General features: G+C 41.7%; 2 protein-coding genes across 3 annotated transcripts; one reads left to right on the forward strand and one right to left on the reverse strand.

Annotated features, from left to right (window-relative positions):
• Positions 1–2,349: 2,349 nt before the first annotated feature.
• gzf1 (GDNF-inducible zinc finger protein 1) lies at positions 2,350–8,006 on the forward strand. 2 transcript variants are annotated; one of them, XM_015005923.2, is made up of 8 exons: positions 2,350–2,514; positions 4,415–5,397; positions 5,485–5,668; positions 5,758–5,924; positions 6,128–6,222; positions 6,317–6,484; positions 6,566–6,723; positions 6,816–8,006. In XM_015005923.2, exons 2-8 carry the CDS (start codon positions 4,430–4,432, stop codon positions 7,527–7,529), a joined length of 2,454 nt encoding a protein of 817 aa, XP_014861409.1. In that variant the 5' UTR covers positions 2,350–2,514; positions 4,415–4,429; the 3' UTR covers positions 7,530–8,006. The 2 variants fall into 2 exon arrangements, with proteins under 2 accessions (XP_014861409.1, XP_014861408.1); XM_015005922.2 differs by lacking the exon at positions 2,350–2,514 and adding an exon at positions 3,028–3,404.
• napbb (N-ethylmaleimide-sensitive factor attachment protein, beta b) lies at positions 7,998–13,415 on the reverse strand. The gene is made up of 11 exons (XM_015005927.2): positions 13,189–13,415; positions 11,833–11,912; positions 11,544–11,660; positions 10,839–10,885; positions 10,337–10,414; positions 10,177–10,232; positions 9,936–10,020; positions 9,750–9,854; positions 9,601–9,669; positions 9,435–9,485; positions 7,998–9,137 (listed from the first exon to the last, which is right to left on the reverse strand). The coding sequence occupies exons 1-11, from the start codon at positions 13,287–13,289 to the stop codon at positions 9,036–9,038; spliced, it is 891 nt and encodes a 296-aa protein (XP_014861413.1). The 5' UTR covers positions 13,290–13,415; the 3' UTR covers positions 7,998–9,035.
• Between the last annotated feature and the right edge of the window lie 1,595 nt (positions 13,416–15,010).

The following is a 15,010-nucleotide window of genomic DNA, read 5'->3' on the forward strand; positions in this document are numbered from 1 at the left end:
ATTTATTATTGTTTTCATCAGTAAAAACACGTGTTTTCTATTTGTGCTTGATAGAGTTACTGCGCTACAGCCGGAATGCCCACTGAAGCCGGGATTTTGACTTGGAAAGTCGACCTAAAGCTCAAAATTCAGTATGGCTGTCATGCACGCAATGGTCATAACTGCAGAAATGAACTGTTTTACTGTTCTTCTAAAGTTTTATGCCTCGTTAAATCACTTGCCTAGAGTAAAGCCTCTCCTACGTAATGTTTCTACAGTTTAAATGCATAAAAGGCTGAGAAATACATTGGTTTTATAGCATCTCAGAAATGTATACTGTTTAAAACATTTTTTTCTCCTCTCCGACATTAAATCACTCTACACTTTTCCGTTGTTTTTTTTTTTTTTTTAGCTCAGTAGGGATGACCAAAATGATTTCCGTTTGTTAAATTCCAAATTTTGAGTTTTTAAAAACTTTGTTTTTTTTACACTTTCTTCAAATACAAAGTTGTCATTCTGTGCTGTAGAATTTGGTGGAATTGCATTTTAAACCAGGCAGAACTGTTGTAGCCGAGTCAAGTTTGTACTTCACACACACACACACACGCACACACACACTTTTTACCTTTGTGACAGCTGAAGCAATAACTGCGTTCCCCTTAAGCCATGTATTACCAAATTTGGTGGTATGACAGATCGTATGTTTAGAAGACCCATCAGCCCTCGAGCTTCATCTTCCTCGCTCATGTCTCGAGATGCTCGCTTTAATAATTCCACGTAACATTCTCTCCTCGAGAGGTTGTGTATTTCGTAAAGTTCACCGGCTCCTCTTGCAACCTCAATCCCCCCTCCAAAAAAACAACTAACATCATGTCATCATTCTTGTCCTTCACAGATGGAATGCTGTTCTCCGATTTTGCAATTTTAGTTCAAATTGACAAAGTCTTTGACACAGAATGCATTTGTAAACTGCTTTAATGGTCATTTTCAATGTAAGTGGCCTTTCAGTCCACGATGGGACTTTTTTCTCAGTGGATGATGACACTCCTGTAGCTTCAGGCAGCCTCTTTACAGCCGGCTCTATACAGGGGCCAACGGGGCCCAGTGTCCCTGTAGAACTAGTTTTCCTCCCTGTGTTGAAGAGATAACGCCAAAATCAATTTCTTAAGCTGATATGCGCTGGCTGGCACAGAAACTGTAACAGATCGTTTAAAAACATAATTTATTCTTACAACAACTTTAGCTTCATGCATATTAATATGCGATCCTGATTGGTTTTCTTCAGCTAAATCAGGGATCAGCAACCTCAAAAAGAATGAAATAGTCAATTTTGTTGTTCTGTGACCCTACGGAAAAAAAAATTTGACTCTTTGGTAAATTTTGCCTAGTAAATAACGGTTTACAAGGTCTACTGCTTCTATTCTGTCGTAACCCAGAAAAGGAATTAGACCAGAGGATACTTTACTTATCTACCAACCCTGAATAGGAGTATCTAGTTTATTTACTTTGGATCAACATTATTAGCTTTTTCTTCTTTTCCTCTTTCTTTTGGTTTGTTATTTTGTTTGTATTTCCCGTTAAATCCCGTAAAGCACTTTGTATTGTCTTGTTGCTGAAAATGTGCTATATAAATAAAATTGCCTTTACTCATTTTGGACTAAAGTTCCTCTATCGAACCCAATTCTTCCTGGCCAATTGAAACAGTTTGAACAGATGAATGCTGCACCTTCATCTGAAAATAGTACCTAATGAGAAAGCAGCTTTGGGGAGCTCCAGACTTCTCTTTCTCATGTTTAGTCTGATTTATTTGACTTCTTTAGTGATATTCCAGAAGGAAGCAGTGGCTTTGAGGTCCAAATTGTGCCACCGTTTCACTCAAAATGTTATAAAATCAGAAGCTGAAGAAGTGACATAATCATCTTGGCTTTTCCTGACGTTAGTATAAACCATTACTTTCTTTCTAAGGTTTTGTTTTCACTCTCAGTCTGCCATGTTGGCAAACCAAACCAGTTTTGGTAATCCCTGCTAACCTGGTTTATTATCAAAATGTCAAAGATTTCAGAAATAAAACTCGATGAGGTGCTGAGAAGTAAGTTCACCAAATGGGTCTGACTTAATAGGACTTTAAGTTAAAGGAGGACGGGAACTCGAGAGCAACACGGCGAGTTTGACGGACTTAATGAGAGTAAAAATTAAACTTGCACAGAAGACCAGGGCAAGTGCAATGAAAGAAACCAGCAGAGAACAATGAAAGCTGAGGAGCTTAAATACTGAGGAGGAGGAGGAGGAAGGGTGGTGGCATTGAAACCAGGTGAGTTAATCAGAGGGATGCAGACACACATGGGGGAGAATACAAAGCATGAATGCCGAGGGAAGCAGACTAATTAACACAGAGAGTTGAACCAAACACAGAAGGATCTACAAACCCAAAGGGAAAAAGACTTATGCTAACATAAGAGTCTAATCCAGAATACAAAACGAATAGAACAAACATTATAAGCGGGCAACTCAACACAAAGGAATTTACTAAATATGGTAAGACCTTAACAAGAGCAATAAACAACCCAGAAATGTTTAGAGTGCAAGCACAGGCGAAAACCGAGCGCAAACATCAGTGGATCAGGACATCTCAAGCTAGAGATGGGATCAAACTTTGAGGTTCAACAATGATGCAACACACACACTCATATGCCTAAGAACAAATAAAAAAATAATAATTAACCAATTCATATAACATGTGTTTTTGAAGTTGCACTAGGCACCCTTTGCATAGGTTTCCGGAGGAGCCACTCATGTCATGTAAAGAAAAAACTTTACATGTAATAACTCATATGAATGGTTTCTCACGTGTCTTCGCGTCTCCCTGGTCATTAAGGCACGAGACAGCCTCTCTGCGCAATGCCGCCATCGTGTGGACGCTGGGGAGCAATGCGTGAAAAACGCACCAATTTCCCTGTTATTTGTGTTGAACGTTACGGTAATATCACTTTACTTCATTCATTAATTGTTCTTAAAACACCTGCCGTATTAGTCAGTGTTTCTCTCCCAATCCCCGTCCAGCACGGTTAATAACGAGTAGTACTGAAACAAAATGCATTCACATGAAAGAAACGCCAAATTTCTGCATAATTAATTCGACACAGGGCCAAACAAAGATGATTCGCCGTGTGTCGCTAATTATTACACGCGCTCGTTTTATTCCGGTTACGTAACGCCGTCATCGTGGTCGATATATTTTAAAATGAAACGAAGGAAGCTTTTGTAGTCGGTATTTCACAGGTTAAACGGAGGACTAATCCAAAACCAGTGACTATGCCACCGGATGTCACTGCTGTGCAAAGCCTGGAAGCGGTCTTTGCGAGGGACTTGAGCAGGAAGTGCCTTCCGCTGTGGAAGTGAAGGGCTGCCATTTTACCGAGCTTACGGTAAGAAAACTTAACTCGCGTTGAATGGTTTTGCTGGATGCCACACGGTCACTGTGTGAGCGGTGTACTTCGGAGTCAGTTTGCGTTATAGCCTACACGTACCTTCGTTAAGAGCCGAGTGTTGCCTTTAGATCTGATTTAGCTATTGTCTGCGATGCTAGTGCTAGCATTTACCTTGAGCTGCTGTCAATGCTGTCAACTCAGAGTGATGGATTATGAGTGTTTGCTCATGTGAAGATGCACCTCGCAGCGAGAGAAACAAAATGCCACGAGCAATGCAACTTTACAGAAATATCTGGCAGCCTTTTGCACTTTGAGATACGACTATTGCTTAGCCGGATTCATGTTGTGCATGTAAAAGTGTTGAAAGCATCACTAAAAATGTGTCATCCTTCGAGGAAGCATGTTTTTCCAATGTGCTTGTTTCACTCGTTTCCTGTCTTCTACAGGACGATATGAAATGGGCGTGTGTAAAAATGTAAAAACAAAACAAACAAATAAAACTGGAAATGTTGAGGATTTTTATGCTTGTGGGGTGCTTTGGATCAGTATGATGTGGTTTATCAAAAAAAAAACAAAAAAAAAAACAAAAACAGAACAAAACAAACAAAAATAAAACGCCAATGTCACAAGGAAAACTTCAAGAATTGTAAATACAGAAGTTATTTCTTATTAAAATATGACCTGAAACTCTTGATTTATGGAGGTAAAATAAGAAACTTTTCAATAGTGCTCTTCAACATTTAAATTAGAACAAAACTAAATCGCCCTCTGAAGTATTTTAATACTTTAACATCGTTCACTAAAACCTCCTGATTATGATTCTCCATACTCCCCTTTTGAATTATTTGGAAGTTTGTCTTCGGTATTTTTTACATTCAGTGTAGATTCCCCCAAACTGGTCACTATCAGACACTTGGGGGACACGCATTTAAAAACAAAAATCATACTGTAGATCTTAAAGGACATCTTTAGAGTAACAACATGTCCCACATTTGTGTTTTTCTCAGCACCAGAAGTGATAAATGGGGATCAAGGTGATCCAGCTCACCTCAAAGTCTCACCATGAAAACCTTCTGGCTTCCCTGCATCAAATGAGGATGCAGGGGCAACTGTGTGACGTAACGATCCAAGTGAGCTACCAGGAAGAGGTAGAGGAGTTTCAAGCCCACCAGCTGATTCTGGCTGCGTCCAGCGGGTATTTTCAGAAGATTCTCCTCTCTCAGGACGCAAACCGGGCTAAGTTACAGCTCTCAAACATGCACTCAAGTGACTTCTCAAAGTACCTGGAGTTCGTCTACACAGGTAAGATAGAGGTCGCCAGGAATAAGATCGGCGATGTTCAAGAAGTGGCGCGACTACTGGATTGCGAGGGCCTGTCGGTGGTTTGCAGCGACGCCTTGAGCGCTGGAGTTCTGGAAAGGCCCAAAAGTAAAACCTGCGACTCCAAAGTCAAAGATGGAGGAGGAGAATTACCCGGCGCTGAAAAGGTCGATGCAAAGAAGCAACCTCTTAAGCGGCAGCTTTCGTCGCAGAGCCCCAAGAAACAGGACCGTAAAAAGAAGCTGAAGGCGAAAACCTTTCAAAGGAAAACAACCAACCAAGTAAAAAAGTTGAAACTGAAGCTGGCGGGCCGTAAGGTGCTCCAGAGGCGCTTGCGTTACTCTTTGAAAGACGATCCTAAAGATAAAAACCAAGCGAATGAATCTGAGGACAGAACCGGAGAAGATTCTGAACCAGAGAACGAAGAAGACTTGAGCGAGGAACAGGAGAATATCGAGGGCAGAGCCTCAGATAACTTGGACTTTGAGGAAGACGCACAGAGTAACGACCCTCAAGACTCTTTGTATGTGGACGAAGAGGAGGAGGAGGACGACGAAGATGAGGAAGGACAGTCTGAGGAGGAAGTTAAAAGGATATCCAAGGCCCAGTTCAGCTGTAACAAGTGCCAGCGGACTTTCCATTATGAGAAAAGCTACTTGAAGCACATCAGGTAACTGGGTCGCTGTCCTGTGTCCTACTAACTTTCACCAAAGTCCCCTTTGGTGTCGGCTGTGAGCTGACCTGTTCCTTTCCCTAGCACATACCACGGAGTGAAAGCACACGTCATCCACCGCTGTGAGACTTGCATGCAGACCTTCGCCAACAGCAGCAATCTGAAGATCCACGAGAAGCACGTCCACAGCAACGAGAGGCTCTTCGCCTGCGACTCCTGCAGCAAGACCTTCAAACGGAAGAAGGACGTCGTCCGCCATAAACGACAGGTGAGGAGTGACAAAACCTTGTGTGCCCCCTCTTTGTCTTTTTTTTTTCCGTCTGCATAATAAGCTCAATATTTCCTGTTGTGTCTCAGGTACATGAAAGGAACATGAGGCACGTGTGCGCCGAATGCGGGAAGTCCCTCAGCTCCAGAGCGGCCTTGTTGCTTCACGAGAGAACGCACACGGGCTTGAAGCCCTACGAGTGCACCGTCTGCGGGGCCAAGTTTACCCAGAACTCTGCGCTCAAGATGCATCACAGGTAGCAGTTTTGCCCTCTTTCCAGCTCGTATGTAGGATTTCATAACTTCTGGTTATCTTTGCTTTGTAATTTAAAGTTACTTGGAGGTATTTGTGCCCGTTTCTTAAAATCTCCTTGAAGTGTTTTGATTAAGTGGATAAGATCACATTTACTAGTCATGGAACCATGACTAGTGTTCAGTAAGTGTGTCCATGTGTGTGTAGGACACATACAGGAGAGAAGCCCTATGCATGTGACTTGTGTGACTCCCGGTTCTCTCAAAGGCACATGTTGGCCTATCACAAGAGATCACACACAGGTAAAAAAAAAAAAGAATTTCACAAACATTTTTCCAGATTTGAGTTTGACTTTGAACAAAGATGGCTGACTAAACAAATCCTCTGCTGCTTTAGGGGAAAAACCTTTCATGTGTGAATCCTGTGGTAAAAGCTTTGCATCCAAGGAGTACCTGAGACATCACTCCAACATCCACACAGGCTCCAAGCCGTACAAGTGTGAGCACTGCGGCAGAGGCTTCGCCCAGAGGAACTCTCTCAACCAGCATTTGAAAATTCACACGGGTATAGTTCCTCAGACACATTTGGAGTACAAGGAATTGTTTTCGTTCACTCTTGATTCACTTTCTAAATTTTGCTGCTCAGGCGAGCGTCCGTACAGCTGCAAGTCCTGTGATAAGCACTTCACTCAGCTCAACGCGCTGCAGAGGCACCAGCGGATCCATACGGGAGAGAAGCCCTACATGTGTGGGCTCTGTAAACGCACCTTTACTGACAAGTCCACCCTGCGCAGGCACACTATGGTGAGTACGTCTTCTCTCGCCAAACGGCAGAAAAAGAAGCATCCGCGTTTGAGGCGGGAGCATTGATTCTCTTGTTCTGGTTGCTGAAACAGATCCATGGCTCGGATGTGCCGTGGAAGACCTACCTGGTTGTGCTGGAGGGAAACGTGGAGGAGAAGAAGCCCAAGTCTCCTACAAAAGAAAAGGGAGGATCAGAGGAGAAAAGGAGCACGGCCAGCAAAAGCTCTTCCTCCCCGGTTCCCACCGTTCACGCTGTTGACGATGCGGACAAAAGCAGCACAGAAACGGTGGTGGTTCCGACTGAGCCGGTGACTCTCCCAGCTGACTGGGCCAGGCACGGAGCCATCACTCTGGTCAGCCACGGCGGCGTCGGCGCCATCACAGTCATCCACACCGAGGTCCCGCCGGGGACGCAGATCCAGCCCATCGGCACAAGCACCATCACGTTAGATGGTTCGGCCATCGCCGTGCCCTTTTCCATCCCGGTGTCCGTAGCTCAGACGTTGTCCTCTGAAGCTCCGTCCGGCTCTCTGTCTGTTCCCACGCTCTCCGTCCCCGTTTCTGAGACCTTGCTGGCGTCAGACATCTCCACGACGTCGCTGCTGGAAGCGGCTGCCGCACAGGCAGTTCTAGCTCCACCTTCGGAAAACAATCCAACCTCCGAGAGCGACAAGATGCACCCGGATATAGAGACTGTGATCGTTGGGGAGGGGCTTCATGGAAAAGAACAGGAACAACTCCTGGACGATGGACAGAACAAGACGGCAGATGAAGCAGAAACCACCAAAGACCAAAGCTCTGTGTAGAAGAATCTTTCTTTGTGCTGTGGTTAAGGATTTTGCGGCATTATGACATAAAGGCTCATGTAAAGATTTTGGTGTCATTTAAAATCAATGTTGTACTGATAACAGCAGTGCTTCATTTCAATTTATTCTTACTACTACGCACCAGACTGTGTAATAGTTGTCAGGTAGCAGGTGACGCTTTGGTTTTTTTTTGGTCCTGGTTTATTTTCCCTTTGTGCAAGCTTTTACCTGTTTTGTACATGTACTTTACCATTTCATCTCTTCTTATTCTTATATCTTACCCATGCACTTAAGTATTTTAGTAAATTATGATATATATTTAAAATCGCTTACATTTCATGTATATATAATTTAATTGTGAAAGCTTACGTAACAACTTAGCCCCAACATCCAAGGCGATGAAGAGTGTGGTATTGAGAGCGACTAAAATGTATGTCTGGATTTACAAAAAATAAAAATAAACACCACAGCATTGAACTTAATCTTTATTATTCTTAATTTTAACAGGCATACATTTCATATCCACAGCCTATTGTTGTTCCACATGGAAGAAGGTAATTACAGAGTTTCTGCTTCTTTTTCTGTTCCATTTGTAAAAACTTTGGTTTCGCTAACACTAGTGAATGTACACAACACAATGACATGCTAAGCAACCGGCTGCTTGGAAGGTGCACTACATCAAAATACACATTCAAGTGACGTAGGGAGGAAGGGGCCTCGTGCCGGTGCTCTTTATTTAAGAGTAAGGAATGCGTTTTACATTCAAACTATACATCTTACAGGTGCAAACAAAGTCTCGCCACGGCAAACACATCCTAGAGTTTTAAGAAAAAAATAATAAAATCATGATTTCATTTATTCAGATACAAATATATAACAGTCAAAACTTGTGCATATCAGTGCCAAGTTTCAAGAGAAGGGATGGGGGGGAATGGAAACGGCTTCGATGCATTACTCAGTACTGAGAGCGTGGGTTTGATCGTCTCCTCTAGCGCTATGCAACAAAGGATTCCTGAAAATGATCACAAACTGGCCCGTTGCATAAATCAAACAGGTTTGCACGCCGACATGGATTTAAAATACAAAAAGCCTCGTCCGACTAAGAAAGAAACGGTAGAAAACATGCAGAGCCTCTCGGTACTAGCGTCAGATTCTGAAACCCCCTCCAGGAGGATTTCAGCTGAGAAAGGTATGCAGCAATCCTCTGTTCAGAGGTGAGGGCGAGAGGATTTACATTCTGACTGGATTTGGATAAGCTGGTAACAAAAACAACATGTAGCGCTTCTTACAACAGTGAGCAGTGGAAAAGTTAAACAAGAAAAAAAAAAAAAAAGTCAGCGGACGCTCCCGAACCGGTAAGGTAACAGCGAGGGGAGTGTGAAAGAGTGCTCTGAAGTAAGTGCGTGCGTGTCTGTGTGTGTGTGAAAGCATGCGTGATGGAACCATCACCCTGTTGCGTGATGGTTCATGCTGCAACCCTAACCTGAGTTTTTTTTTAATTATTATTTATTTCAAATCCCCTTCATCACCCTGGATGGTCTTTTTGATGCGCAGTAGGAGGGTGGTGTGCCACTGGTCCAGACGGGAGATCGAGTCGAACTCCTTCACCTGCAAACAGGTTAAGAAGAGGCACACAATAACCCACAGCGCTTTCAAAAATCACTCCCAACCCTTTCGAGTTAAAGAAGAGAGAGTTTCATTGGGACTTTGTGCGACAAATCCACACAAAGTAGCAACAACTTTGAAATAGAATTAAATCAATGAAGAAATTAAATCCAATTGTCTTGACAAATACAAATGTAAAAATGCGCAGAGCTGAAATTGCGAGATTGTGATTGTGACGTGACTATATGTAAATTAAAAAAAGAAAGAAAACTGGTTAAAATAGGGAATGTGAAGACTCACCGCTTCTGTAAAGGCCTCGCTGTTCTGTTCCTCGTGAGCCTCGAGAAGTTTCTGTTCAACCGAACGCAAGAAGGAAGTTACTATCAGACGTTAACCAGATAACTCCCTTCGGGATCAGGAAAGTATTTTTGCCTTTGAATCCTTCAGAGGTTTAACTCAGAGTTACCTTCAACAACTTGCATTCTCTGGAGTCTGAGAAAGCAGGGAACATCTCCTCATATTTCTCAACAGCAATCTGTCCAGGCAGAATATACACATCAGCCTCGGCAACACGGTCCCCCAAACCAACGGTGGACCTCAGAGGTGTGGACTTACCTTGGCGTTGAGCTCGTCTACAATGAAATGACACAGGGACGCCTTGAAGAAATACTCTTTAGCGCTGTATTTCAGCAGCGGGTTGTCCATCGTGTTGGCTCCGACCTCGATAGCATTCAGATCAGGCAAACGTCAACAGGATTGAGGGGTTGTTGGAAACAAAGGGGGGGAATTTGAAGTACACACCTGCTCGTAGATCTCTATGGCCTTCTGGTATTGCTCCAGCTGAGCGCAGTAAGCTCCCACTTTGAGCAGACACTTGTTTGCAGAGCTAAAGAGAGAGGCGTCACCGATACGTGATCGATTACGTAAAGTAACACAGGCTAAGTTTGAAAAATCAACTGTTTCACATCGACTGTTTAGACTGTGTTTGACCCCAATGAAAGAATTCGGTTTAAATAAAAAGGAGCGCAATTACGAACGGTACCTGTTTGACTCCTCTCCTTTGTAGTAGTCTGCTGCTTGCTCATAATGAGCAATAGCCTTTAAAGAAAAGAAAAAAAAAAAAAACACAAACAAAAATAAAATAATTTACAGCAGATGTATTAAAACGGCTGGCGGAATTTCTTTTCCTCTGATTGCATCACCTTTTCGATATCCACCAGCTCAGACTCATAGATTTCTGCGATACTGATGTGATGTTTGGCAGCGATGGTAAATCTTCCCTGGAGGAGGAAGAGGAAAAATCATTACACACCGGATCTAACGGGAGACGCCACACCAATCAACGGAAGAGCTCCACGCTTAATCCAGGGCATCATCATGGAAGAAGTACCTTGTGACTTCGCAGTTAAAACCTTTTCTGCACTCTTAACATTGTGAAATAAAACTCCAATCCAGATTGTTTTGGCAGAGACGATAACTAAACTGAATGAAAAAAAAATATATATTTTTTTAAATCCTTTGTGTTTGCGTCTGTAAACTTCCAGGTGACGTCACACACAGCGCCGTTTACACAAAGGAAATTACAGGCGGCATCCAGAAACCGAAACGTCAAATTATAACTGACAAACCGGAAATTCTAATTCTAATAAGTTATGACGGAGACGAAGCAGAAACAGCGACGGTCACATTCCAAGTGTGTCTTACCATGTCTGTGTATATATCGATGGCAGCATTTAAACACTTGATTGCCTCTTAGCAGCATAAAGGAAAGAGGAGGGAACAGTTAGTACATTACAGCTCTTCTGTTTCATATGAATAAAACGGGGTGAATATTAGAAAATCTGATATTTTCAGATTGATTAAAAGTTACTTTTTTTGCTTTTGAGATATGTAGGAGAATTAAAGGATGACAATGTTGGTCTTTATCAACTGAATTATCAAAGTAGACTTCTAAGGAACTCTGATGCTCATTAAGCTGAAAACTAAAGCAATTCTTAAATGTTTTGACTCCACCAATTCAGTCTGACAAATCAGAATTATCGAATTACAGATGCAAAAATAAATCAATCAATCAATGCACACACATCTGGATTACAGTTCTACTGCTGTTCACTCAGATGTTTTGTGCAGAAAGTTAAAGCTGTTTTATCACTCGTTTCATTTTTAGGAAACGGCTTTTATTCACTCTTGACAATTTTGGGTTCAAAATCTGGACATATCAACATGAGAGCATGAGGAAAATAAAAACTAACAGCTATGATAGCTAGAAAAAGTCTTTTTTTTTTAAATACTTTGATATGATACAAAGAGTGTAAGAGTTCATCGCAGGGATACAGAGTCAGAGTCAAAAAGAACGTTAGCAAGGTTTCCCCCACGCTCATATCACATGTGGATGTATTCACGTCTTACCATTAGGGTCAGACTTCTTGTAAGCATTCCCTGCGTCAATGAAACTGGTGGCACTGTCATGTTTGTTCTGCAGCTGCATATGCAGACGTGCAGCCTTGCAGAAGGCATTTCCAGCAGCTGCAAAAAAAAACAAAACAGCAAGAACTGGCATTCAAACTGACACACTACTATCTAGCTTATTCTCTGACTTTGGCATGCGGCTTCTTGAATCTTGACCAGACAAGTGCCACATTTATCCCACACCCTTCTAAAAGAATGCTTAAAATTGTTATGTTGGACATCCATTTACCGCTCCAGTTCTTGGCCATCTTGAACATGTTGGCAGCTCTGCAGTACATCTCGCATGCCTCCTCCACTTTGTGATGCCCTCTAGGGAAGTGAAGAGGAAGAAGAAAACAAATACTGTTGGTGTTTGTATGCAAGGAGGAGTACCATCACTTCCAACCTGCCCCCTGAGACAATTGTAGAACTACCATTTGATGCAATTGCAATTGTTTTCTGAGTATTTCTCTGCAGGTTTTGTACATCCGGAGACAAAAAAAAAAGTGTGCCCAAATTGCTAATTTTTTTTTTTTTTTTTTTTTTTTTGCTAAATAGCACGAGCTTGGATAGGTTGAATGGAATTGAAAAGCAATTTTCAAATCTGTTCCAATAATGATCCTTTTAGGGTTGACTTTTACAGAACACAATTTTTGCATGTTTTCTGAATGTCTTGCATGACTTGTGATAAACTTTATGCAGGATTTCTTGTAGCTCTCTTCTAGGCCAGATTTGTGAGATGCAAGGCTAAGAGTTGTTGCAGCAGATTCTCCCATCTGATCAATGGATCTTTGCAGCTCCTTCTTAGTCCCTACAGGCCTTTTATCTGCTTCTCTGATTAATGTTATTCTTATCTGAGCTTTCAGTATACATGGGCGGTCGTGTCTTTGTGGTTTTGCTCCTCTGAAATTCTTAAATACCTACATAGCCTAAACCTGCTTTAAAATTTGAGTGGTTATAATTTGAAGGCAGGCGGTTTTTCGTTTGTTTGTTTCGAAAAACTTGGAAGCCTTACATTATTTTCTCTGGAAGAGAATCTGCTCTTGTGCAGGGCCATGTCTTTATAGCACCTCTAGGGATTAACACACCTTTTGTTTAATCAATTGGTTTAGAAGTACAGATCCGGGGATCATCTGGGTTTTAAACTATGCAGGAATAATTTTTTTATGTATAGATTTAGGACAATGGTTTGCATTTAAAGGCGTTTTGTTTTAATATATCAGCTAATGCAGAGAGAAGCTACTTAAATGTGAACGCCACTCATTCATTGTTTTCAACGACTTATTTACATAATAGAGAATATTCTAGCTAAAGTGTAGCACACTATAACCCTCTGAGGCTATATGATGACTCTGCTACGCATAATGCAATAGAAAGTCTTGCTTTGCTGCTTTGTTTACATTGATAACAGCTAACTTAGCAAGCTGGTTTACAGGGCTTTTCACAACTAAAGTCATAGGTCACCTTCTTGGTTTTACAAATTAGTACAATATTTCACTATTAGTATTATAATTTGGCCTTATAGAATATGAAAGGTAGATTTGGGCTTCGTGCCAAGTTTGCTGCTGACACTTGCTAGCTGTTCTTTGGTGCAGTGCTGTCTTACCCTCCAAACATCCCTCCCAAAAAGGAGCCGGAGGACTTGACTTTTTTGTCAGCGTCCGCCATTAGCTGAATGGCTTCCTTTTCTTTGCCGGAGTTGTCCATTTCTTTAGCCTATTTAGAGGAAAACTTGTAGCCGCAGGAAAAATTAAAAATACCCGCAGAGGATTCAGTTTTGTACAGTAAGGATTACAGTCGATTTAGCGTAGGCGTAACCCAGCTTGTGGCTTTAGGAAGCGTGGCATCATGGGAGCTTGAGTTCTTTACAAACCAACAACGCTCGGTGTCGTCGTGACAGAAACTACGACTCCCAACGGAAAAGAATCTGGATTTTTATCACCCCCGTGTTACGTAACACGTCGGCGCATTTCCCAATATAGAGATTTCTTCCAGTACTATGAATAATATTTAGGCGTATATATTAATAGTGTGTTATGAATTTCTCCACAGATAAATACAACATTTATGGATATCTGGACTTTAAAGAAAAAAAAGGCACAGCTTGCAGTTTTGCAAGTGGTTTATTTGTCAGCAGAGGGCGCTAAAACACCATGAGAGACTTTTATTTCTAACGTAGTGAATCTCAACAGCCTTCAGGTATTAAGACACATTTAACTGTGGTCAATTTCAGGAGCCACCACATTGACATCCCAACAAAGTTAAAACATTTTTTAAGTGTCTGTTTTGTTTAATCAAATTCTGATTTCTATCAAGAGAAATTAACTGCAATTATGGTGCCAATGAGTATGACCTGTTTAAATATGTCTGTGAAGATCTTTTAGAGTGTTGCTTATAATGTAAAGTTTTGATATACTTTTCACAGTGGCATATATAAATAATTTTGATACAGAGACTGTGGGGATGTGTCAGTAATATGAGCGTCAATCTAAATTGTAAAACCTTATCAAATACATTTTGTTGAGCTAATATGCACAACTAAGGGTGTTGCAAAAATAAACAGAGATCAGTGATGATAAAACCAAAAGTTCACGGCGATACTGGCCAGACAATCACCAGACGACATGAACCCTCACACCATCAGGGCTTCTTGCTGTTATGTAAATGACTAAACCACACATCCCACAGCTATTTAATTTATGAGAAGAAACAAAGAAGAAAAGAAAGAAATGTAAAAAAAAGAAAGGGAGGAAGGAGGAAAAAAAGAAACAGATTCTATCTGTGCATGTCACATCAACTTTACTGATGACTGTGATCGTGTTTCTTCAAACCGAATCGTGGCCCACGACGACGTGCACAACTTCATCGACTGAGGCAGTTTATCTTTTCTTATCGTCGGTGTGTCAATGCAAATCGATGCCATACGTTTTGGAGCAAAGAATTCCCCGGTCCTATCATTTGTAATCACCATTATCTTCTCAGCCATATCGATGTGACTGCCTGCAGGGAAAAGCCTAAATTGTCATGTGAAATCGGCCTGCGAAACAGTTTACTGTTTACATACATTTTCAGCATAAATTTGGCTTATTCTGCTCCTCAGTTACACATTACTGACAACCTTTTAGTCTGGCCTCGATGTGCCAGTGCATATTCAGGCGAACAAAGTCTGATGCCATTTTAGATTCTCCAGTGCCTGGCAACACAAACATTGACACACGTGTCACAGGAGACAGCGGTTTGGCATGACTTTAAAGACTTCAGGAAATGAAAGCAACCAAGCTGTTTCAATTATGTAGTGGCGGTAGTACTTGCATTTTATGCCACTTTCTTAGCATGCACGGTGATATGTTTTAGCTGTATTTTTTGCTCTCCGGAAACTGGAGATACACGGTGACTATGTTCTTCACATGCCTGATAAAGCAGCAGAG

The sequence above is a fragment of the Poecilia mexicana genome, unplaced genomic scaffold (genome assembly GCF_051168715.1).
Source record: "Poecilia mexicana isolate PSO_F unplaced genomic scaffold, ASM5116871v1 scaffold_21, whole genome shotgun sequence".
In the NCBI taxonomy this organism is placed as follows: Eukaryota; Metazoa; Chordata; class Actinopteri; order Cyprinodontiformes; family Poeciliidae; genus Poecilia; species Poecilia mexicana.